The sequence below is a fragment of the Molothrus aeneus genome, chromosome 2 (assembly GCF_037042795.1).
Source record: "Molothrus aeneus isolate 106 chromosome 2, BPBGC_Maene_1.0, whole genome shotgun sequence".
Lineage (NCBI taxonomy): Eukaryota > Metazoa > Chordata > Aves > Passeriformes > Icteridae > Molothrus > Molothrus aeneus.
The window spans coordinates 87,555,322-87,580,326 of record NC_089647.1 but is presented as its reverse complement, the minus strand read 5'-3'; the positions used below and the strand labels follow the sequence as shown (position 1 = coordinate 87,580,326).

Here is a 25,005-nt window from a genome sequence, read left to right as displayed (position 1 = left end):
AATATTAATTATTCAGGTATTGCCAGGGGTAATCTTCTTAACTGATACTAAGTCTTAAGGAATACCACCAAGAGCTGTGGAGCTGCCTGCCATTAGCACCTCTCATGTATCTCATGCCAGCTGCTGCCTTGATCTTTCTAGAGGAAATCCACTAGCTTTTGTATGTTTACTGTCAAACAGGAAACTAACTCATCACTTAACTGCCCAAGGAAATACAGCTCGCAAGAGGACAGCTGGGTGGGAAAAAAGGCTCAGCAGACATACAGGAGATGCTCTGCAACAGTCAGAATCATGCATCCTCAGAAGGTACCATCCTTCACCCTGGGATCAGAGGTCTGCCTTTCTTCCCAGCTGGAGATTCTGTTCTACTTGCTTGTGGTTTAGTAAAAGACATTGTTTTGCTACTTTCCCTTTGAAACCCACATGTTCTAAAAACAACCATATGCTTTCAAGAATAAATGCTGAAAATGAAATTTGATGCCCAACAGCCTTTGTTTGTTGCTGCAGAGCCATTTCAGCCTCTCCTGTATAATAAAGTTTCAAATGCCATTCTTACTTATCTCTCCAAAAGTTGTGACCCCAGTGTCCACACACATCTTCAATTCCAGTCTTCACATGGTCAAAGAACTAAAGGAAAACATTGGTTCATTACATAAACTTATAGACATCACTTGCCTTGTCCTTAGACCTTATTAATTGCCAACTTACTTTAAAACAGAAACATCTAGTCACAACTCAGGACAATGGTTCAGTCCTACCAAAAGCAGTTCAAACCAAGCTAAAGACAGAATCTGTTTCTTTCCCTCTGAATCTTCCTTAGCTCACAAAAGGACAGAAGTTAGTTGATGATTTCCTGAATGTCAATCTTGCTCACCTCCTGCCTGAAACTAAAGGTTTTTCCTATATTTTCACTTACTTGAAATGCCCTAACCACTCACTGCTATGCCTGAAACTCCCCCAGGCCTGACAGTGAGGCAAGTATAACTTTGTGGAGAAGAGAATCTCAGTGGACAGAAGCTCCCTACATCAGCACCAGCCCCTCAGGATGCACAGACAGAACTGAGAGCCAGCAATAGGTCCTGAGATCCTATTTTAGGAATTTGTATCATCTTAAAGCATTCTGTCCACCTAATATTAGAAACATACACTTCCTGAGTCTATTATCAATTAGGAAAAACAGAATCAGTTCAGCCAAGGTCTCACTTGATCCCAGAGGCAGCATGTTTGGAACCATCATAGGGGTTTCTCAATCTCAGGGAAAAACCCTGGTAGACATGTCCAAAGGATAAGCTCTAAAAGAAGAGACTTTTAAATGCCTAGATTGGCTTATTTCCCAAATGTGGCCCTTACTATTCCTCCCTTTTGAAATTTCAAACCACTTGCCTCAGGTATGCTGCAAGGAGAAATACGTTCAAGATGCATGGCTAATAATCTGCAACAATTGGAGACACAAATGTACCAAACATATATCTATAAAAAAGGCTGATGATGTAAGAGTTTAGTAACTTTAAGAGAGTGTTTAAGACAAGTTTGCATTTGTTTAATTTGATTAAATCAAATGCAGTATAATGTAATTAAATAAAGCCGAAGGTTTCCTTATGTAGCCGAATTATAAAATAACATGTATCTCATGTGTGAAATAAACTACAGAAAGTTAATTTACATCTATATCTGAACAATTAAGAAAATGGGAGATTCCAAAATAAGGATACGTAACAATAATTTCTGTAATTGCCAAAAGTTGAATATAAGCTTTACAATTATTGTGCTTACTACAGCTATCAAAAAGAAATCTAGTACACCCTCTCCATAATACTGATGCTGAATGTTTGTCTGTCTGAACATGACTAGGAATTTCATCTATACAAGGGTTTCACCTATGATACTGAAGCTGCAACATACCCTGTTATAAATCTCTTCACTGACAGCAGGCTGCTTTTTATTTGACCTTTTGACATCAAGAAACTCCACGAGTGGGCGGATTGTTATTCCCTGTGAAGAATAACAGAACACAAGAATTATAAAAGTGAATTCATTCCTTTGATTAGCAAGTTTTGCACTTAGCTATGAAGTCCTTGTCAGCTCAAACTCCATTAATGCAACAGGAGGAAGAAAGGGGCACCCTAGTATTGAGAGCTCCAAGAGGGTCAACCTAACAGAAACTATCAGGAATACATCACCTATCCCATCCATAGTAATTCTAAACTTTTTTTTTCCAGTTTTTTTATGTGTTAGAAAAACATGAATTAATAAACTGATTCCCTGTAATTTCAAAATGAACATGTAAAGTCCTTTTTTAGTATTTACATCCAAAATAGGTATTCAAAGATACGTGAACAGTACTATTATGGATATCTAAGATCATGAAACTATAGGTTTTTTGTAAATATGTATCCTTGCCTGTCCATTCTCAGAGAAAGAACAAAAGAGTTTTGGCTGTTCCCTGAATGATATAATGGTTTTCAATAAATATTTGTGGAAGAATTAAGATAATTTGTTTACTTGTACAGACACACTGGCACAGGGGAGAGGAATGAATCTCCTGTGGTGTTGAAATCAGTCCCTACTATCCCAGACACCCAGGTCACATTTCTTTTCGTAAATGAGTCGAGCTTTATTTTAAAAGTAGTTAGGTTTCTTTGCCCCATTGCTCATAATGGAACACTCATCTTGAATCTTATTGTTCTGATAATTAGAAAGCTGCTTCTTAATTGCATCATGGTCACTGTGTACCACTTTGTTCTTGTGCCAACATTTGTCTTTTTAGTTTAAACAGTGTTCACTCCCTCATATAAACAGTAATTATATTCCCTCTTCTCCTTCATCTTGTTAAGGCCAAGGAATCCTGGTGTCCTTTCCCATGACAGGCTTACCAGTCCCCTGATCACTCCAGAACGTGCCACTATGCTCTAATGGAAATACCTGTCACAGTGTGTCCTAAGATCACAGTTGCCTCTCTTCTGTCCCCACTGTATCACTGACTTAAAATCTACCCCATTACCAACTAGTACATCTGCATCTTTTTCCCTTTCTATTTTTTTCCAAATCAAATTTCCCATTTCACAAGAGAAACTCCTAGTAAGAAAATCCTTGCAAGAACACATTTGCACATATTACTGTTCAATTTCATTCTGTTCCTTTCATATTTGCCCTCAGTTCTTTCTACAGGATACTCTATCTCATTGTCACCCTGAGAGCACTTTTCAAAATCTGTCATCAAGAAACATCAGCAACAAAAACTCCTACATCTATGTGCCATGGTCAGTTAACAAGAGTATTAACTTATCCTTGAGGAATTCCTTTAATAATATCTCATCAGCCTATTATCTGGCCAGGGAGGTTGAACACTTGAGCAGGTGCCCAGAGAGGCTGGGGTATCTCCATCCATCAATACATTCAGAACTCAGCTTGACATGGCCCTGAGGAACATGATCTGACTTGAGGGCTGCTTTGCTTTGAGCACACGGTTGGACTAGAGACCCCCAGAGATCCTTTCTGACCCAAAGGACAAATTGCTTCTATTTCCATTTAAAGGAGGAACTGTAAGCTCCTTCCTCCTTCATTTTACAGTCATCCTAATGTCAATCTAAACCTCAGTTTAATGAGTAGTTACACTAACAATCTCCTCTGTAGCCCCCTCCCCAAAGATTTTACTATATTCCAGTTAAATGAGATTACCCTAGAAAATAAACTGCTGTATGAAAGAATGATATCAGTTTTTTCTTTGATAAATCATGTTGCATCTCACAGCATATGACATTTATCTCCATATTTTAAATTATTCTGTATTTCAAAATTAGTTTTCACAGCTGAAGTCAACTACCTGACCTCCACCTTGCCCCTTTGCCCAAGCATGAGCACATATGCTTGCTTCCCACAGCAATTTTTTCCATGTAAAAAGCAGAGTAAAAAAATTCTACTTTTTTTTCCACAGATCTGAAATTTCATTAATAGCAACTCACATCTCTCTCACTGCTCTGGATAATGACCAGTCTGATATGTTTATCTGATGGGCTTGGCCTCCTCCACATTTTGCAGGTTTCAGTCTCTCGCTCACCCTTGACGAGGCCTCCATGGCCAGTTGGTCATCAGAGACAAGTTCATCATGTCCTAACACACACCTGGTGCTTTTTTAGGGCTGTCCAGCTGGTTTGCAGCATCACTTCCTAACATCCAGACTCCAGTTCACCTGTCTGGGACCTCAGTGTCTTTAGCTCACTGTGCACTATGTCCAACACTGAACTTCTGGGTGAATGCACAAATTTAAACATTCTAGGAAAAGGAATTAGTGCTGAAGCTGTGCCCAGATTATCTTCTGTCTCTACTCCAACCTCACTAGTCTTAAATACTTAGTACTATTTACATGTTAGCATAAGGACTTAATATCTGGCATACTTTTGCTACCTGCCTGTGGTATGCATAGCATTTTTTCTACTATGACTATGGCAAGTACCTTCAAGTATGTTCCTTACAGTAATTAAGTTAGAAAATTTCATATTCTACCCATTAGAGGTACTTATTTACAACACGTCTGAGAAAGAAGAAGTTCAGGAGGAGAAAGGTATTACCTGAATGAAAACAGTAAAGAATATCACCACAATAACAGCAGTGATGAACAATTTCTTCCTGGGAAACACAGCAGGAGGAAGCAGAAATACAAGTGAAAAACAAATTGCTCCTCGGAGACCTCCATAGGCAATAATAAATTGGTCCTTGAAAGTGAGAGGTATTGTCCGGAATACATTAATGATCTGAGTCAGAACAAAAACACCTGAGGGGAAAAAACAGAAATACAGAGAGGATGGGGGGAAAAAAAGGAACTTCAGAACTAGCCCATGATGCTAATATTTGTTTAAAAATGTTTCCATTTGCTTCTTACCTTTTATTTGCTTCTTCAATATATATTATTGAAGAAATTAAACATTACTTAGCAGCTTGAAATACCATAATATTAAATTAAAAAGCCTTAGGAACATCATTTTGAACATATTTAGTGAGCTAAACACCTCGAGTCAGCTGGATTTAGGACCTGAAGTAGCTAACAGATGTCTACAAGACAGCTACCTGCTAGACTGCACCTCTAAAACAGCAATAATTCTCTGTGTCAGTATAGTCCAAGACTCCTAATTGCTTTTTTAACTGCATTGGAGTGATTTTGAAAACTGGTTTGTCTCCACCATCAATCTGTGCTTTGAACCCTGAAATTCCTGTTCACTCAATTTTACTCACACAGACATGAAGGATGCAGGACTGGGGATGGGGGGACAAGACACTGGTGCATGCTGGTGTACCTTGGCAAAAGGTTCCAGGGATGATTGGAGTAAAGGAATAAAGGCAGGTGAAGGGAGCAAGCACAGGGGGCAAGAGCTGAGTGGCAATCAGGGTGTTTGGCTGCTTTTCAGCATATTGATTCAGCATATTGATTGTGGGGTGGCAGGTGCAGTAGTAAAATAGTCCAGGTTTCTGCTCTGGAAGGAGACTTGGGAGCTGGATTAGAGCATGATGCACCTTTACACATGCAGGGAACTGAATCATTAGAGATGAAGCTGGGGAGAGGAGCAGATTCAAGACCTACCAGCTTAGCCCTAAGAGCTAAGCCCTTTGCACTTAGCTCTCTAGGTAAAAGGAAAAGAGTAGTACTTTAAATTCAGGAGGGATCAGTTTCTTACAGGAGTTTTTCTTTACACTTCAATTACAGCATTTCCTGGTTTGATACTATTCTTGTCAATGACTGTAAAAATCCCAAAGCTAGTAAACATAAATTATAAACAAAACAAAAACAAAGAAAAAATCCCACAAACAAACAAACAAGCAAAAAAAAAACCCACAACCTTTTTAATTCCTGAATGACTGCTAATTATTTTTACCAAAAGTTGCTCATTTGTAAATAAATGTTTACTTAAATACATGTATTGTGATTAACAAGCAGACTGCCTCTCACTTTAGGTAAGTAGGATCAGGGCAAAACTGATTTTTAGGTTCCATTTTAGGGAAAGGTAGAAGCTGACCCTGTGATATAGGGCATGTTACTAATACAAAAACCGTTCCACAAACTGATGGGTCTCTGTTTAATTTTTGGCAATTTCTACTTGATAAGAAATAAAACATTTCACTTGCAAAGAATACTGACCCATAGTCAGAGACTTGCTTACCCAGTGCCCTCCAGATTAAACAGAAGAGGAGGGTGAAGCTAACAAAGGCCCAGTTCCACTCATGGTTCTTCCCAACTGTAGACACACCCATGAAGATGAAGATTAAAGTCTCACTGACACTGCTCAGCATCTTCATGAAATATTTTATCGTTGTGTAGGACTTCTGAGAAACATTTTCCTCCACGTATTTATTCATGGTCATGGCACAAGCTGTAATCCTGAAAGGCAAATATTATCTCATATTTCATTGGCTTTATTTTTTTTTAGCCTCTCTTATATCTATATAATAGTATTAATTTTCCATAGTTTTCTTTAAAATGTAAAGTATAACTTATTTCATACCCAATATCAAATTTACAGACTTGGTGAACCTACAATTTTGGGCACAATTTTTTTTTTTTCTGCAATGGGAAGTTTTCTGAGCAGACATCAGTGTATGGAGAGTTTTTTCACATACTAACTGCACATGATCTGTGCAGGGGTTACTCCAACTCTGTTTTGAAAGGGGCAGAGATGAGGAGAGACAGGGACAGCCTTGGAAAACAGGAGTTGCTGCATCTCTTGCTGCTGAGGGACATCAGACAGGGTGGAAACTGCATATCCTGGGGCAGGGCAGGACTTCCCTCCTTCCCTACGAGCAGCTGTCCAACCTCAGTGGCAGTGACAGTAGCCAGCTCCTCTTTCCAAGCAAAGTAAGCAGCAAGGCTACAGACAATTTGTCATCCTTCACCAGTTTAGACCTGCTCTGCCTGCACATAGGGCTGAATAGGAGAAAAACACCACCAGAAATCACACTGGCGCTGCTGCACATTTAAAGCATCTACAAATGAATGAAATGGGCATCTCAGCTGATACATGAGAGAAAAGAAAGGGCTTACTGTAAATGCATCCACAAGTCTATTTTCTGTCTTAGCAGAGTTTGTTAATCCTTGGGAAAAGCAAGGGGGAAAAACATTACTGGTTGTACATCACTTGCTCAGTGTGGCTGTCCACAGTAAAGGGATGGCTGAGGAGCACTCAGCTACATGTTTACAAGTTTAAGGGTAGTTAGCAGACTGGCTGGAGGATAACTCCAAGGTGGTGTCTCAGTGTAGGGAAAGAGTCTGAGCTCACTAATAATTATCAGGGAGGACAACTAAGGCAAGATACATTGTGAAACAGCTGTCATTCCTGGTTCTACTGTCTAGGGCAACAACATCTGCTCTAATTTCCCAGTGAAAAACATTATTCACATCCATGTATGGGTTCTCAGTCAAACCCACAAAAGTTTGTGCTAAAACGTTTCAGCACACTAAATCTAAACAAAGAAAGAGAGCTGTACTTACATTGTCTTTCTGAATACAGCCAACTTGTCTAGGGTTATTTATTCCAGTTACACCAGGTTTTCAGATATAAGTATTGCTAACATAGGGGATATTTCTTCATGCTGAAATCTCTACACTTCTCTCTCTCATGGGGCAGGAGGGCACGCTTGCTAGCATCTCTGAAAATTTCTGTTGAAATCTCCCAAATCTTGTGGAGATTTCACTGCAGAAACTCTTCTGCTAAACCTGTTCTGCCTCTAAGCCAAGAGCCCCATCTCTGAACCACTCTGAACCAAACATCTCTGAATGTGAATGTAAATGGGAAGGCAGATTGGGGCAGAGCTCAGAAAAACTCACTGACCTTATGAACATGCATGCCTGGGTTCTTTCTTCTAAATAAGGGATTTAAAAATTTTTTTGCAAAGCAGGAGGAATCCCAGAAGCAGCAGTAACTTCAAAAGGACCTCCATACAGTGAACTTTCTTTGCATTTTGCAAGAGGGAGTCTGTAGCAGCAGCTCAGGTTGTAGCCACTGGCAGACTGAACACATTGATTAATTAAAGTTAGTTTTCTCCAAAAGTTCCACTCTCTTACATGGAAACACATCTACATCCCCAAAGTGGCTGGGCAACAATAATTCTGAAGGACAAGTCTGGCAGGACATGTGGACACTGGGAGAGGACAGCGTACTCTGCTGACCTCTCCCAAGCAGCAGAGACCCTGAATATACATCAAAGTGAAGAAAACCCAAGGAAGAGGATGTGCTATGGGGACAGATGCAGTCTGAAGGGGCAGATAGTGGCTTACAAATACAGGCAGAACATTGCACCTAACCTGCCCTTCACCCTGCATTTTTGCCCACACTGGTGATGGAGAAGGATCTAGTCAGCACAAAATAAAATGCCCACTGACATGCAAAGACTACTCCACCCCTAAGCAAAGTCCAAGTCTAAGAAGGATGAAAGCCTCACTAAGACTATCCCAGACCACCATCTATATTCAGTAAATATAGATGTAATATATATTTACTGATATATTTACTGATATAATTGTCAGCCCTCTCCTCACTGTCAGCTGATTTCACCATAGTCCTGAACAGAAATATCCTATGTGGTCCACAGGTAGCATGCTGCCCGGGAAGCAGAGCTCATCCTGACTACACAGGCTCCCCTGTGGAAGATGTAATGTAGATTTCATAAGCATGCAAGCCTTCTCCCTGAAACACTCAGTATTAAGGTAACATTCCTAGTTTGAGCACATGGTTAGGATAACAGAGGTGCCAATACTGACAAACTGATGATGCTTTTCATAGCTTTCCTTCTTGTTCTGATCTTACAGTTGCCCAGATTGTGGACTTACAACAGATCCCACATCATGTGCCTGAGCAATAAAGTGGGAGAGGACCTGGCACAGACATAGATTTTGTCCTGACAAGAAGCAGCAGCTTAGTCAGCACTCAAGCCCAGAAGCCTTCAAACACTCCCATGTTCCTCAGTTTATACACTGTTCTGATGATCAACCACAAAAGTACTTGCACAAATCTTCTCAAATTCACTTAACACTTTGACCTGCCAAAAGCCTCATAATCAGTGGCAAAACAGCTCTTCACTGCACTGCCACAGCCACAAAGATGTCAGCTATGCCTGGGTTGTGACAGCTCTCCTGTGTGCACAGTGCTTATCTGCACAAGTGTAACCAGTCTGGTGCAGCCCGGCTGCTCCAGCCCATGGCACTCACTGGAGCTGGCAAGTGCAAAAGAGCAAGAAGGCAGTGGGTGAGCTGGAAAACAGCCATTTCTAGGCCCACAGTCATTTTAGAGTCCCAAAGCAGCAGCTTAGTGCCCTGAAGCATTAGGACTGTCAGGTTTGCATCAAAGGCACAACAAAACACGCAGTACTATTTACTATCTTCTTAAAATGAATCGTTTTCATGATTATAGTAATTTAGGAAAGCCCTGCAGCATGGGGAGCAGGGGATCACGCTCTGGACATGGTTTGTTTTTGGAACCTGAGGTAATGGAGACACTGTAAATGGATGTCTAAGATAAGAATCTGTCACCAGATTAATCAGAATCCTTGCAAGCTGTAACTTAAAACACCTACCGTGCTTACCCACTAGAATTTAAAGGGACAACACTCTTATTTTCAGTCACATTTTGCATTCATTCAATTAGTGTCAAGCAACAGAGGAGTTGGTTCAATGCTACAAGGAATAGAGCTGCACACAATTTGTTACTCCTCAGATAAGTAATATTCCACACCTAATCACTGCTCACTTGGAATCAGGTATCTCTTTAGAGTATTTATTTACATGAGAAAAAAATGTTGAAGTCTCCTTCGTTTGAAAATTGTGTGGGGATATAGTGTTAAAATTTAGTATAAAATCAATGTCTTTATGCAAGGTTTTATATAGATTATTATAATAAATTCTTCACAAACTAAATTTTTACTGTCACAATGATCAAAGCCAAAGCTTAGATGTGTTTTATTTTACATTTTGTACCCACATACATTAATTCTGGCTTCCAATTCTGTGACCTGAGTAGTTGCCTTGGTCAAGAAGGGGAAGGGAAAAGTACTTCATTGCAATTAACCTGCAACATTCTGTACTTCTGAAGAATAAAAGTCTCACTGTATAAACAGTACAGTTTCTGTCAGGACTGCAATAAACCAGGCCACTGGGTTCAATCCTCAAGTTTCCTTGACCTACTAAATTTACAGTAGTTTCAATGTTTGCTCCTTTCAGTCTGCTAATTCATTGTTGCAAAAAAAAAAAAAGAAAAAAAAGAAAAAAAAAGAAACCTATATTAAAACTTCTGCTGCTTCACAGCCTTTATGAGAAATTAGTAAGAAGAAAATGCAGCATGGAAGCAAGTGAACAAAGTTCAGATTTGGATCTGTATGTTTTATGGCTGTGATCCTCATTCATGCCCAGCTCTAATTACAGTAGAAACTCTTTCCTCTCCTTCTGAAGAGATTTTCTCCCTGCAGCTCCCAGGGACATGGTTCAGTCCCTTCACTGTTGCAGCCAGGTAACCTGGTGCAGGGGTTATACACGGACATTTCAAGAATCATTTATCCTTAGAATGAGTACACAAACTTATCAGAAGAGGGACAAGTGCCTTTCCTTCCCTTCTATTCCTCTGCCAGTGAATTCCTACTTCCCCAGGAATGAGGCAATCTAAGTATCTTATTTATTTGGTAACACTGTATGTTCCTGCTCATGGCCTTCTCCTAAAGTATGGTACAGCATGTAACCACAAGGTCTCACTGAGTATCTTTATAAACCTGGTTATGAAAGAAGTGGGAATCAGTAGTTTAACAGGCTCATGTGGATGTGGGTGAAAAAGGGGAGACCAGGCAATTATTCCTCACAGGCTGAACTGTAAATGGCCACAGAAGCAAATAATAAAATAATTATCTCCGTTGTAAGGGACATTCCAAGGTCATTTGCTCCAACTACCTGCTCAAAGGAGGGCTGAGTTTTAGATCAGACCCATGATCTTACATGAGGCAGTCGCTGCAAAAAAATGACAGAGAACTCTGGTTAACACTGGTGTGTGTTTTTGCACTGTGACACGGAGCAAATTACTTTCTGTAATTCAAAGGCCAAAGAAATGTGACAAGAACAGGGCAGATTTACTCCAAGGAGATGCAGAGATTGCAGGAGCTCCAAGGCTGTCAGCAGCACTGCTGGGAGGGGACAAGCTTTAGGGCTTATAGCAGCTGAGACACTACATGGCAGCAGAGAGCCCTTCTGTCTCAGCTGGGATGTTACTGCTGTACACAGTTCTGTCAGCTATCACAAAGTATGCTTAGAGACAAAAACAGACACAACATTTTAAAGATAACTCATTTTCTACTGTGCTGTTTGAGGGTGAAAATACTTTGTGTTTCCTCTTCTGCTCTGCACCCCTCCAGGGGCCACTGCAGAAACTAAAATGAACAGGTTGTTAGTGCTGTGGGAAGCACTGGTGTGCTGGTGGCAGGCACTGGCATGTGGTGGGTCCCTTGACCAACCAGCAGATCCACCATGCCCTATTCATTGTGTCCTGGATGCAGCAGGTCCAAATCAGTATTTTCATAAACACTGCCTCAATTTTTTCCATGTACAGTTTAGCCACATGTTTTTGGTTTAGAAACCCTTTAAGCATTTGATCATAGGATGTCAAGGACATTTGGCTTTAGAGGTGGAGGAAACTAGAAACCACACAAATGCTATGAATAGAAGCTATGGAAAGAGATGGCACATTTATGAACTCGGTCAAAGTGGATGCATATGTTGCTTTATTTAGGCTCATATCAGAGAAAGAAACCCATGTAATCTTTAGCTCTTTACTTGCATTAAAGTTCCAACCCCTGTTGTTTCATGGCATATTCCTATTTTTATACTACTGAAATCATCACCCATAAGTTTCCTTGCAAATTGCTTCCCAGCCCCAGAAAACCTTATATTGCCATACCTATAATAGTAAACCTATCTTCACTTGCCTAAAAGATAATAATCAGATGAGGTATTATCGAGTATTAGTGACACTCAGCAGTAACATCTGAGCTTACACAAAAAGCTCTGCTCCTCGTGCCTGAATGACTCATATTTGCCACTAGAACAATAAAAAGTCATTAAAGAAAGTTGACTTTAAAAATATTACTTGGAACCAGAGCAAAATATTTAATTATATCAAATGTCATAAAGGCTCTTTTTAATGTTGAAGTTCTTACAGTATAAACAGAGTGAAGAGAGAGGCTGTGATCTTTTTTTACTGAAGACAAGGAGTGAAAAACCAGAAGTGAAAATATTTGAATCTGTTGGAAGCGGGAAGAAAAATATTATTTTATACATAATGATGCATACAGAGAACATTGTAACACAAAGGCACATGTATCAAGATACTAAACTATAGGATTATATTACCACTGGACTGCAAATTTTACATTCACCCAATCCTTACTGTGCCTGTAATCCAGCAGAAGTTTGCCTTAATGATATATACATTGTCTTCATTGAATGGCATTTACTGGCTGCTCACATGACTAACTGTTAAACACAGTTTCACAATATATTGGCATCGAAAGTGAAGGCAGCTCATGAAGTTCCCCGCTACCACTGCCACTCCCTCCCTGCCACCATTGCCCCTACATCACCGTGGGCCAATCCACACCCATGCCCTTATGAATAGTTGAAGGGTCACATTAGGACACAGGTCACCAAAGCGACCTGGGTTAAAAATAAGCCCACTGAAAATACAAGTGAATATTTTTAACTTGGAACATTTCAAAGATACAGCTTATGATGTGATGCCATGAGCAGTTTTAGTGACACAGCTGGTGTGGTGGCAAGCTGAGAATGCGGGGCGGAAGCGGGAGGGAAGAGGCTGGAAATCCTCAAGCCAGCAACTGTGCCATGCACTGTGGAGCAATGCCACATGGCAGGGTTTGCAAAAGCTGATCCTCTCTCCAATTCCCTTTGGCATTCTTACTTGGATGCTACAAGTACTGAAGTTTGTGGTACTTACGCCATGATGCCTGAGAGATGAAACATTTCGGCTGTTATGTATGACAAGTAACTGTACAGGAAGACAAAGAGTGGCTCAATCACTCGGATTTTATGGGTGAAACGGGTGGTAAAGGCTGCTACAAATCCCAAAAGGATTCCAATCAATACTCCACCGATCCCCACTATAAAGAAGTTAGCAATCCCAGCGAATATGTCAATAACCTTAATTGTGCGCATCTGGCAGAAAGACTTGAACAAATTGTACAGGACCTATGAGGAAAAAGAAAGCACATTATCTTTGTGAACTATTCTTAATTTCCCTTCATGCCATTATGTTCCTCTGCTTAAATGTTGAACTTTGAATTTCTCTATCTAACTTGAATTTGCTTTTTTAGATATGCTGTTATTTATATCTGGCATGTTATTTGTCATCCATATATATCAGGGAGATCACAAAAGACAGATAAATATAATTACCCCCATTTTTGCAAAGGGGACAGATTTCTTCACTCATGCCACTCTGAGGGCCAGGAGCATAAATCTATCTAATTCTTCTTTAAAATAATTTATTTTACAGAGCTCCTAATGTACATTTCAGATTTTCCCCAGACTAAAAGAAATAAAACAGAAGGAGAAAAAAAACCACAGTTTCATAACCAGTGAAAAATCAGGTTATTTTCAAATCTGTTTGCTGTACATGACACTGACAGGTAGACTACTAAACTAGACCACAGATGCATCTAAACTGCTGGGGTAGGAGGGGATGTAGAAGCAGCTGGGGATGGACTGTCACTACCTCAAGGAGTAAAAGAAACATGGTATTCATTAAGTCAGTGCTCTTTCTCAAAATTCTTGACCATTAGGAATCCAACGGTTTAAAGACTGTTCAAAATATTGAGTATTTCTAGAGATTTGGATTTAGTTGCCATTAAAAAAACCTGTTGCCATGTGTTTGTCCAGTTTAATTTTCAAAGCATTTATAACCATCCTTCAAAACAAACTAGGTCAATGGGACTATCACATTTCCTTAGCCAGAGACCCTTTTTTTTTATACAGGAAACAGAACAATCTAAAGACCACATTTCTCTAATATACAGTGTTTTAATTTCTCCAAAACAGAAACCAATGGAACCAGTTAGTCTTAAAAAAACTTTAAAGGATTGCCCCATTGGCAGATCCACTTGGGAGACTGAACCATTCCATGGTGTTGCATGTATGCCCCCAGCCCTGCGGTACCAGGGTGGCTACACTGTCCTCTTGTACAGAGCTAACTTTGGTCACAGGCACCTGCTCCTACCACAGTGGGCTCACAGACTAAACCAGTGAAGACCAGTCATCTTAGACAGCTTGCAGGAGTTAAATCTCTGCTTTCTTTCTAGACTTCTTAGTACACCAAACAGGTTTCTCTATCAGGAATGCTATTTGAGATCACAGTGTTTTATCAGTACTTGCATTGTGCCAACAAAGTAGTTGTTTGAGTAGTGGCTGTGCAAGGATTTTTCATGTTTGCACTCTTGTTCTCTCTCACAGGACAGAACATAAGCTGTTCAGCCCTTCCTAGTCAAAACTGGCTAAGTCTTACAGAACTGAAAGTTTAATGCAAAGACATGGCTTATTATGGGTCATTTGGGCTAAGTGAAAGGAAAGAAATCAAACAGAAAAGAGAAAAGATATTCCAGAGCAAGCATGAAAATAGAAGGTTAAATCAAACCTAGAATGGTCACCAGTAATTTTCATTACAAAGAAGCAAATACAATAAGAGCAGGATCATGAACTATTTATTAGATAACAATGATGCTCTCAGGATGAGTCCACTTGGGAGAAGCATCCTTTTTCATCTGCACAAACCCCTTGCTGCTCTGAGGCAGACTCCCAGCCTTTTTTCCCCATTCATTGTTACTATGTACTGTGCAGGAAGGAAGCAATGTCATAGGCTCCACAGTTTTTCCATCTGTTTTGATTTGTAGACCTTATGGATTTGCATGGAGAGAAGTATACCAGAATTAAACCTACTGACAGTAGGAGTACCTTTGCTGGTCACTTTACAAGGACCTCTCATTCCACACACTCCCAGGACTCCATTAATCACAGTCTGAAGAATAATGTTGACTTGTGATGTGTGCAAAGAGTTCCCCTGAGTCACTTGTTGAAATTTGGCATGATCTCAGAGTTGTGTGTTTCTCTAAGACACCTACAGAATCTGACCTGGCAAAATACTCTCTTGGTACATATTAGGGAAGCTGATTATTTTATTTAATTGGCATTTTAAATAGTATTTTTTATGTTTTAAAAAGTAACTATATAAATATAGACAAGGCTAGTTTCTAAAGGTTCTATACAAGGTTCTTGTAAAGAAGCAGAGAATTCTGATCTATCCAAGCCCTTCTACAATGTCACTTCCCAGCAAAGTATTCACCCTGCAAATAAAATGGAGCCTGCTGCTCCACGTGGAGACATCCTCATAAATCTCAAGTTTAATGCCATAAATTATTTGAAAGAAGAAAAGCCATTTTCTCCTTTGTACCTCAGCCATGGTTAAAGCAGCAGCTACAACTATGGAATGTCATGAACAGGATTTTAACCTCATTGTTTTTTATTTACACTATTGCAAATGAGATCAAAATCAGGTTCACTTTCCTTTACTCTACAGCAGTTCAGTTTTACTGAGCTTTCTCTAAACTTCCAGGTGCATCAAACACCAACTCTGGTCACATTTTTAATGTATCTCATGTGATAACAGAGGGTTTTTTTTCAAGAGTTTCATTTACTCAAAAGCCTTCATCTGAACTCACTGAAGGTCACAGCAAGCAATATTAGTCACTATCCACTATTTAATCTTGTCTCAGAGTATCTCTGAAACACTAATTGCTTATTTTCATCAGTTCTCAGTTATTAAGTTTTTAATTCTAAAATTACTTTAGAGCACTCTAAAATAATGTTGTCAGCAGATGCAGAGTACAAAGTACTGCTGTAATGTTTTCTAACATGGGAATAATATTATTATAATGACACTGGCTCCTTTCTGATTTTAAGCCCAGAACTGGAGTTTGAACTTCTAACACTCAGCTGCGATCTTATGATTTATTATCACCTTGCTTGTCATGTCTGACTCAGTTTCTTGGTAAAGCACCAGCTCTGATCAAGAATCCAATTGTCAAACAATGTCCTCTATCAAATTCAAGTTCCAAAATTCCACCAGTGGGGGAAAAAAACATTCAAATGTTTTTGACAGACATATCGCAAAAACTATTAGGCATGGAAGACAACCTGAAAAATGCAGCAGAACTCATAAGTCCTGAGAAAACACACCTTTCTTTGTATACAAAATGAAGGTGTGGGAGCATGTTCTCTGGAAAGGAAAGCATAGATGACACTGCTGTTCTAATAAAAGCACATTTAATACAGCAACTATGTTTTGCACTGCCTATCTGCATAGCCCCTGTTTTTTTTAAGCAGGTTCCATGGATGGCCAACCTGCATTCAACTCCCTTCCTACCTCATCCCCACATCCCACTGCAGGGCCCTGCCAGGGCAGGTGGGACTCAAGGGCTCCAGAAGATGAAAGCTGACAAGTTCTGAGTTCTGCTGGTTGCTGGTCTTGTCAGCTCCCCATAAAACAGGGACAGAGGAAGGGAGAGTACAAAGCACCACCTCCTCCAAGCCCAGGGCTGAGTAGCCTGGCACAGGCTGCTCCAGCAGCATCTGCTTGGGCAGGGAAGGTAAGGTCCTGTAAGGACAGCCCCAGGAATCTGTGTGACAGCCTGGGTCACATTTTAGGTATAATCACATGATTGCAGGTGTGCAAAAACATAACAAGGAACCATTAGCAGACCATTTCTGTGCATGTGGAAACAACTTGATCTCTCTCCTTTGCGCTACCTTTGCGTGATAGGAAGTAAGACCAAAGGTACTCCACATTCCTTTCACTCCTTCATAAATATATGCAAGGCCAGTGCATTACTGGCCTGTCCCTACAGACTCCTCAGATTATCTTCCTTCTGTTAGGGCATCTGGGGAGGCAGGCCATAAGGAAACCTCCAAAGACAATAATGATGCCTACAGAAAAGTTACACAATAAATTGCCATGCCAGCCCCATAAAAATGGTGGTTTAGAGAAATTTGCCTTTGGGAAATAGCACATATGAATATGCCAGTGATCAGGATGCAGAGTTTTCCTAGCAAATCATGCTGTATTAACTGCTGCCTCAGTGGCTGACTTTCATTGAAAAAAGTGATTTTGCTCGGAAAAATCCACCAAACAACAAGTTTTAAATAACCAGATTCTTTCCCCCCCCAAAAAAAAAAAATTATATGAATAGACATCCATCGCACAAGTGGCCATTAGAGTGACTAGAGACAGTCCCAGTCATGGCTGAACTGCTAAGCCTTTTGAAACTCAGTATGTGCACCTATTTATTTACAGGACTGGCTTAAAGTACCAGTTTAGCATTGGCAGGCAGTTCCAACTGTAAGCTAATGAGAAAAATTAGGTTTTAAGGCAAGTTTGTAAGAGGAGATGTGATTCAGCTGACTGGATAGCAACAGATTCAGATAAAGCATGCAGTCTAAGTGAAGAAATAATATAGTATTCCCACAGACACACAAGAATTTCTCAATACCAAGGCTCAAAATAAATTATGACATATACATGTGTTAAGCAGGTGAGGGAAAGTCTATGAAAAGGGAAAAACAGGTAAGGCAAAGTCCAAGAGAAGTGGAAAACAGGACAATTTTGCATAGAATGGGACTGGAATAAGAAGCCAGGGACAGAAACAGGAAAGTGCAGACCCAATTCATAAATCTTTCTGATCCTTCCAGCATATGAAAAACTGTACTTCTATGTCTCAGAAAACAGAAAGCATGCTAGGATATGTCTGGCATGGGCAGGACTTCAAGGCATGAATAAATGGGAGTAATGCCCCAGACAGTGTCATCAGGTACAAATGAGGGACACTGAGGGGGGATAATGGAATTTGCAGATTGCTCTCCTCAGGTCAGCACCACAACCCCAATTCAGCTAGTTAATGATTAGAAATTATTGCCTCCAGGTGGCTGTCTTATCTCATCTGTAGCCTGGGATACAGGTATTGGTTTCAGGGCAGTTCCAAGTGGATGGGCATTTGCAAGTAGTTAGCCTCAGCAAGGTCCTGTGCCATCTCCATGATTTGCCATCCTCCCCATTAACGTGCTGTGACACCCCACACCAGGCCCTTTTCCTTTCCTGTCCAACAACATTTCTGCAGGTGAGGAAAATCTACAGTTTCAGATTACAGAAGTAATAGAATTGCAAATATACTGAAACTAGAGTGACCAGTAGTAAAATCCCTACAGTAAATATGCTACCATTACTCTCAAGTAGTAAGACTACTGTGATTTCTAAATCTAAAGTTTAAAGAATTAGACACGGTAGCACTCCTTGAATTCCAATCTAGTAGCAAATTGTAGTAACCAGATACGAGGAGATACAACAGAGTGGCATGTAAACAATCATTCATCATTTTTATCAATTAATCACTTATCAAGTAACTTACCACAGTTATAGCATCATTCAGCAAAGACTCTCCAAACACCAGGATATAAAGCTGCTCGTTGACATGGATATTTTCAAAGACGGCCAGCACCGCCACAGGATCCACAGCTGAAATGAGGCTGCCAAAGAGCAAATTCTGCAGCAAAGTGATGTCAGTCAAACCAAATGCACTGATCTGGCAAATTCCATACAGGGAAATTCCAATGCCGATGGCATTCCAGAGCGTGCCCACCACAGCATACCAGAATATGGTACCAAAGTTCTCAAAGAACAGACGAGTTGGCATAAAATATCCAGCGTCAAGTACAATAGGCGGTAACAGATACAAGAAAAACACATCACTGTTCATTACAGGTGGGGACTTCTCCTCTGCTCCAAAAATAATCCCACCAAGAAGCAATCCAACCAGGATAAGGAGACAGCTTTCGGGTACTATTGAGGGCAACTTGTGATAGAGATGAAAGCCTTCAAAGGAAATTCAAACACAAGAAAGGGAAATGGTTACTTGTACAGAATCCATATGATTATTCTGGATTCTGTTATTGTCATTTCTATGCTAAACAAACAGCGATTGCAGGGCAATTTCATTTTAATTGCAAAGACTGAACTGGACATCCACAATGGGTCAAAGCAAATATGTTGGCTAGCATAGTTAATTCAATTGATTTGGTGGACATTGATAGCTAGACACTCCACTTATCAGCTGTGTGCAAGGGTACTCTCTGTGAAACTGTGGGGTCTTTTTAAAGTGTGGAATCCTCCAGAAACACAGTCCAAACACTTCTCTGGGGTAAATTACATCTAGATAGAGAAAAAAAATTCACACTAGCCACTGCTTCCTCTCTGGACAGCTTCAGAAAGGAGTTTAAAGAGCACTTTAATTTCATTTTTACTTTTAGTATCAAAGCTAGTGAGGGGAACTAGCACATGACTTCCACCCAGTTACCCATGATCACTTCCCCCACAACCAGAATGAAGCATTTACAAATACAATTATTATTTTTAGTGGAGCCTCCAAATTAATTTCACAAAAGTCAACATATTTTCCATAAAGTGACAATAAGTTGTGGCCTGTATTATTATGTTCATTCTTCTGTATCGTATGAATTGTAGCAGAGTCAGGATTCTCTCATAAAAATCTGTGCAAAGTACTGAAGAAATTCATTTTAAAAGATTCTGAATGAGGACTTAGTGGTTGAATGTTACTTAGCCTTCTAAAACTCTCAAAGCCATGCTGTTTTGATTTAAAGATTCTAATCACTTATAGAAGTTGGCTGTTTTAAGGATAATTCTGGTAAGGAATGGGAAAAGCTTTGAAGGAACTTACTCTGGCCAATCTAATGGAATGATCAACCTTATGCTCCAAGGTCACATTCCAGGTCCCAGTGATGCCAATCTTTTCCAGACTCCTCCTTATCTATATTTGGCCCACATAATTATATAGAAATTGATCCACACCCACAAGATCCCACAATCCCTGCCTAACTAAAAAGCATTTAAATTATTTTAAATGAGAGCTGCATGGAAACACTGGGTGTGGTAATAACGGGCGTCTATTTCAGTAAAACTATTTCAGTAAAAATCACACCTGTAGTCAAAACAGTGTAAATTTCTGCAATCTTGGTTTACATCCAGTTTCCCAGTTTCAGGGTTATGTATCTTGTAACAGCTATTTTGTTAACTCTCCTTTCACCACGGATTTTTTTCCAGTTAAAAGAAAGCCTGAACTTATAATATAACAAATTAGGAAAAACACATGGTTAAGAAGGAGCATGAGTAAAGTTGTTTTAATCTATGAACTTTTTACTTATATATTCTGTAACTATTAAAGCTATTTTTAAAAGCAAGTAGCTCAAGCTGCATTTTTTTTTCCTTTTTAAATGAACACAGACTGCTTTAAATAACTAGAAACACAGCCTATGTGACTCATTAGAAGGACTGCCAAATTCATTGCCATTCTTCAAAACCAGAATCACTAATGTCCTATATTGGCAGAACAGGTAATGATCCTGGAAAAATCAGGAATTTGCAGTTGGAGACTTGACTCTTCACCTTTCAGCCACTTACATATAAACATTTTGTAATTCATCTTGCAGTGGCAGAAATACAATTCCAATACAATGGTAAGGAAGTTTCCCCTGAGTAAGTAGGTTTTGCCAAAAGTTTTTTTAAACCCTTCAAAAGTGAATTTTAAATCATTTCCTCAATAAAAATTCAAGAGAAGGGAAGTTTTGTAAATGCAGCTTTTGACAAAAACAAAAAAATACCAACCAGTTGTAATACAATGGCAGTGAAATGTCTACTGTGAATTAAAAAAAAATTAAATATTTTCTTTCCTTCTTTACAAATTACGCTGAAAAGTTTATGGCCTCTCAGAGATTTGGGATTCCACCTCATTCTTAAAGATAACAGAAAGCCTCCCACTAAGTTAAATATGCTTTTTACTAACATAAACAGCATCAAAACTCCTGGAAGACTTTCGGCCTACATGAAAAGTATTCAAGGGTGATTAGGGACAGGCTGTGGTTCCTGATTTGAAGGCAGGGAGCTAGGAGTTAGAGTCCAGTGCATGTCAAGTCAGTAGGAGATTCTCTGCCCAATGAGGGACATCTTCCCTGCTCTGATGGATTCACAGCCACAGGGTCAGGATCACCCTGTGAGCAGATCCCCTGCAGTACAGGAATACTCAGACTTTCATGCTGAATGCAAGACTACAGCTCCTTTCTTCTCCTCTGACCCTGACCTTGGGCTTCAGGTTATGCAGTGACCAGCTTCAACAGCATGGAAGATGTTTATTGAGTAAGCATCCTCCATATATCATAGTAAAAATGACAGTAGGATATTTATCTAAAGTCAAGTTCAGTATGTTTCAAGATAAAAGACCTTAGAATCTCAGTTTCCTTCTTCTTTTGGGGTGAATTCCAGTGCTTTCTGATACTGGAAATGCCACTGAGATAAGTACCTCTGAACAACATAAACCTTCTTTCAGGAGAGCAGGTTTGGAAGGGTATCAGCTCAGTTGCCAGAAGAAACACTTCTCATTGTGCATTTGTGATTAAGCATAGAAATAACGGGAATGTGGATCGGTTACACAATATTTTGTAGGTTTAATAGCATAAAAATTAAGCAAAACTGGGGATCAGGTAGAATAGTCTCACTGCTTAGAGACTCTAGCATATTCAGGTGCAATGGTCCCATCTAATACACTCATGGAGTCCATCAGCATGTGAGTAAAACACCTCTGGTATCAACACACAAAACAAGAAATAAGTACAGGTAGTCATAAAATAATTCTATTCAAGGTAATTTATTAGATTTCAAATTGTGCTCATGTCCTATATGGGAATAAAAAGCACCATATTCCTAATATCCTTGTGAAAATGTACCTTGTCAAAATGTTCAAGTTCTGCTTGACAACTTCAGTCTTTCCTTTCTTATGCTGGCTTTCTTGCTCCCTCTAAACCAAGCTTACATTGACATGATCACAGCAGGATCTGACAAACCTTTCAGGTAAATTCCCTACAAAAATTAGCAAATTCTGGAATATTTCAGCTCTGGTGAAACTGCACTTCTGTGAAAACGCATTTGTTAAAAGATTTATTGCTGCAGTTGAGTATTCTTTGGGATCTTTCACACACTGAGAGAGCTGTTGTTACACAGGACCCTATCTTCTGAGCTCCTCACAGCTGAAAAGACCTTAGGGATCTGTTCATAAAGGTTTGATACTCGGCAGTGCCAAGTGTAAGCATTCAGTGCCTAGCCCCAGAAAGGAATTTGTGATGCCAGATTAAGCACCGAAGTTTCCTGGGCAGTGCGGGAGTTCAAGGTGGATCTCGCGCTGCCTGGCATGGCAGGGGCAAGATGCCCCTGCTGCCCAGCAGGAAATGATCAGGAGAGGAATGCTTCAGAGAGCCTCCCCTCTCAGAGGGCCCCTCTTAGGGCCACAGGCAGTGAGATGGGCTGGGAAACCCATCTCCATCCTTTTGAATCGAGACACACGGCTCATTCCTAGTAACCAGTAGGACATGGCAGAGCACCATTGGTGGTTCAAAACTGCCAATCTGGGCTACCTTCAATAGAAAAGAAGGCATAAACCAGTGAAAATTTGATGTGGAATGTGACTGAGGAGCGATGGGAGCCTGACCTGGGAAGGTTTACCTGATGCACTCACTGGATAAGGAAGCACAGACAGAGCTCCAGGAGCAAGAACTGGATGTTCCTAATTCCAGTCCTGGAGTCAGGGCGCCGGCAGATAGGTGTGGTGAAGCTGAGCACTGCCACACCTAGGGCCACTCCTGGATCTGGCCCTCATTGCTCTGCGCACATGCACTGACAACAGCATGCCCTAGATTAGCCACACTTGCTTTCACGTGGTGTAACTGAAAGGATTTTAAAATTATACATGTTTTTCTTCACCTGTGATGTTTGCTTGCTTACTTACCAGAACCAGACTGCAAAATTAAAGCAGTCAGGCAACTTCTTTTTTTTAGCTTTTTAGATGCCTATGCATAGCAAAATACCATGACAGTCAGAATGTATAGCTTTACAGAAACTATATATTATTGTGTCTGTGTGTGTATTTACATGTTTGAAATGGCTTTCATTTCAATAAAAACCTTTAATAAAACAGAAACTTTTTCAATAGTTTCAGCTTAAACAAGAGTTTTCACTTTATCTAAACTCAGAAGCTAGAGCAATTTTCAGTACTCAACAGGCTAAATTCTCTACCAAACTCCCTATTTCCTGGTTATTAAAGTTTACAGTATATTTGAGTGTATCATATTTGAACACTCAGACTTAAGACTAAGCGTGCACCTTTAATGCATTAAGACATGTGCATCAGGATGCATGCCTGCTTAATGGCTGCAACACATTATTTCTGCAGCAAGTTATGGTAGCAGACCAGGTTACTTGGGTCAAGGATCAGGCCCCCAGATACAATGTTAGACATGTCAGGACGTGAGTACAAATTTTTGTTTTATCAGAATCCTAATTACCCGATCACTAACCAAATTGTGACACAGTCTATTTAAATGTCACAAGTAGAGGTTAAAAGTTTTAACTTCGATAAAAATGTTTCATTAGAATGAGCATGATGGTGTTTTTTATGATAATCTGTGCTGCAAAGTCAAAGAGTTCTGAATGAAACTGTAGTGTGGATAAACTTACTTATTTTGTTCCCAGAACTTTACTCCTTACATTATCTTCTAGGTAAGAAGATACAAAGTTCACAATTCATAGAGACTTACTGGATTTTAAATAGCTATCTAGCATACCATCACCTGACAGTCTTTACTCATTTATCTGTTTGGGACATAGAAGCTAACTAAAAATATGACATATAAGCTGCACAAAACTCAGTGAAACTATGCAATGCAAATGTTTTCCACATGAGGGAAGAGGTGGCCTTCCTTACTCTTACAGTGCTGTCTTTTATATTTTTCTCGGGACTTAAGTGAATGGCGGAAAAGCAGAGTAAGGAGGAGGCATACTCTACCCTCATAAATATTTGCTTTTCATCGATCCGTTTTTCTGCTTTGAGACTGTCATTATACCCGGCGTTATTTTAAGAAAAAGAAGACCGTACTCAAATGACAGCAGAGCGATCAAGAAAAAGTCAGTCATGCACCGGCTGAACTCCGGGGTTTACGGTCCTCGTAGTGCCGGGTTTACCCGTCTCTTTTCTTCTCCGCACCTGTCCTAACTGAAAGGACCCCGACTTCTTCCGGCCAAATCCCGCCCGAGCATCCTGCTCCGCGGAGGAGCATCGGCCCCCTCCGTGCGCCCCGCGCCCCCCGCGCCGGGCACGGACCGCCCCAGCGCGGCTCTGCGCGCCGGCCCGGCCAGGCACCGGCACGGAGGGAGGCTCGCCCACGGCCCCGCTCACCGATCTTGGCGAGGGAGGCCAGCAGGATCCAGAGGGTGATCTCGAAGGGGATTTGCACGTGGGGGTAGTCCAGGGTGAAGACGTGGAGCCGCGTCTCCTCGAAAGCGGTGCCGCTGGGGCTCGGAGGGGTGCCGGTGCCCATCGCCGCGGCGCCGGGCAGCTGCCCCTCCGAGGTGGCCCGCGCCTCCGCGGCGCCGGCCGCCAGCGCGGCCAGCACGGGCAGCAGCGCGGGCAGCGGCAGCAGAGGCGCGGCGGGGCGCGGGGGGCCGCGGCCGCCCATGGCGTCCCCGCTGCGCTGCCCTACAGCCCCGCGCCGGCCGCCGCCACCATCCCCGCGCCGCGGGCACCTGCCGCCGCCGCGGCCCCGCCTCCTCCCCGGTGACTGGGCGAGTCCCGGCCGGCGCCTCCAGCCGCCCGCGGCGCTCCGCTTCCCCCGGGCCGCCCCCGGGGCCGCCCCCGCGGGGCCAAGCTACGGGGCGGCCCCGCTGCAGTCGCCCCCGCCGCCCCCGGGTCCGGCCGGCCGCCGGCGGGGCAGCGCCCGGGGGGAACCCTGCCCCTGTGTCCCGAGTCCCAGCCGCCGCCTGCCCCTGTGTCCCGGGTCCCAGCCGCCGCCTGCCCCTGTGTCCCGGGTCCCAG

The 25,005-nt window shown here is 41.2% G+C and overlaps 1 protein-coding gene across 1 annotated transcript in view; it reads right to left on the bottom strand.

Moving 5' to 3' along the window:
• Positions 1 to 24,649, bottom strand: part of SLC9A2 (solute carrier family 9 member A2) — a 33,938-nt gene extending 9,289 nt beyond the window's left edge. Inside the window, exons 1-7 of the mRNA XM_066571592.1 lie at positions 24,370 to 24,649; positions 18,484 to 18,947; positions 12,972 to 13,222; positions 6,153 to 6,370; positions 4,569 to 4,771; positions 1,903 to 1,992; positions 557 to 627 (exon numbers count right to left, since the gene is read on the bottom strand). Coding sequence (XP_066427689.1) covers positions 557 to 627; positions 1,903 to 1,992; positions 4,569 to 4,771; positions 6,153 to 6,370; positions 12,972 to 13,222; positions 18,484 to 18,947; positions 24,370 to 24,649 — 1,577 coding nt within the window. The remainder of the gene's footprint in view (positions 1 to 556; positions 628 to 1,902; positions 1,993 to 4,568; positions 4,772 to 6,152; positions 6,371 to 12,971; positions 13,223 to 18,483; positions 18,948 to 24,369) is intronic.
• Positions 24,650 to 25,005: the final 356 nt, after the last annotated feature.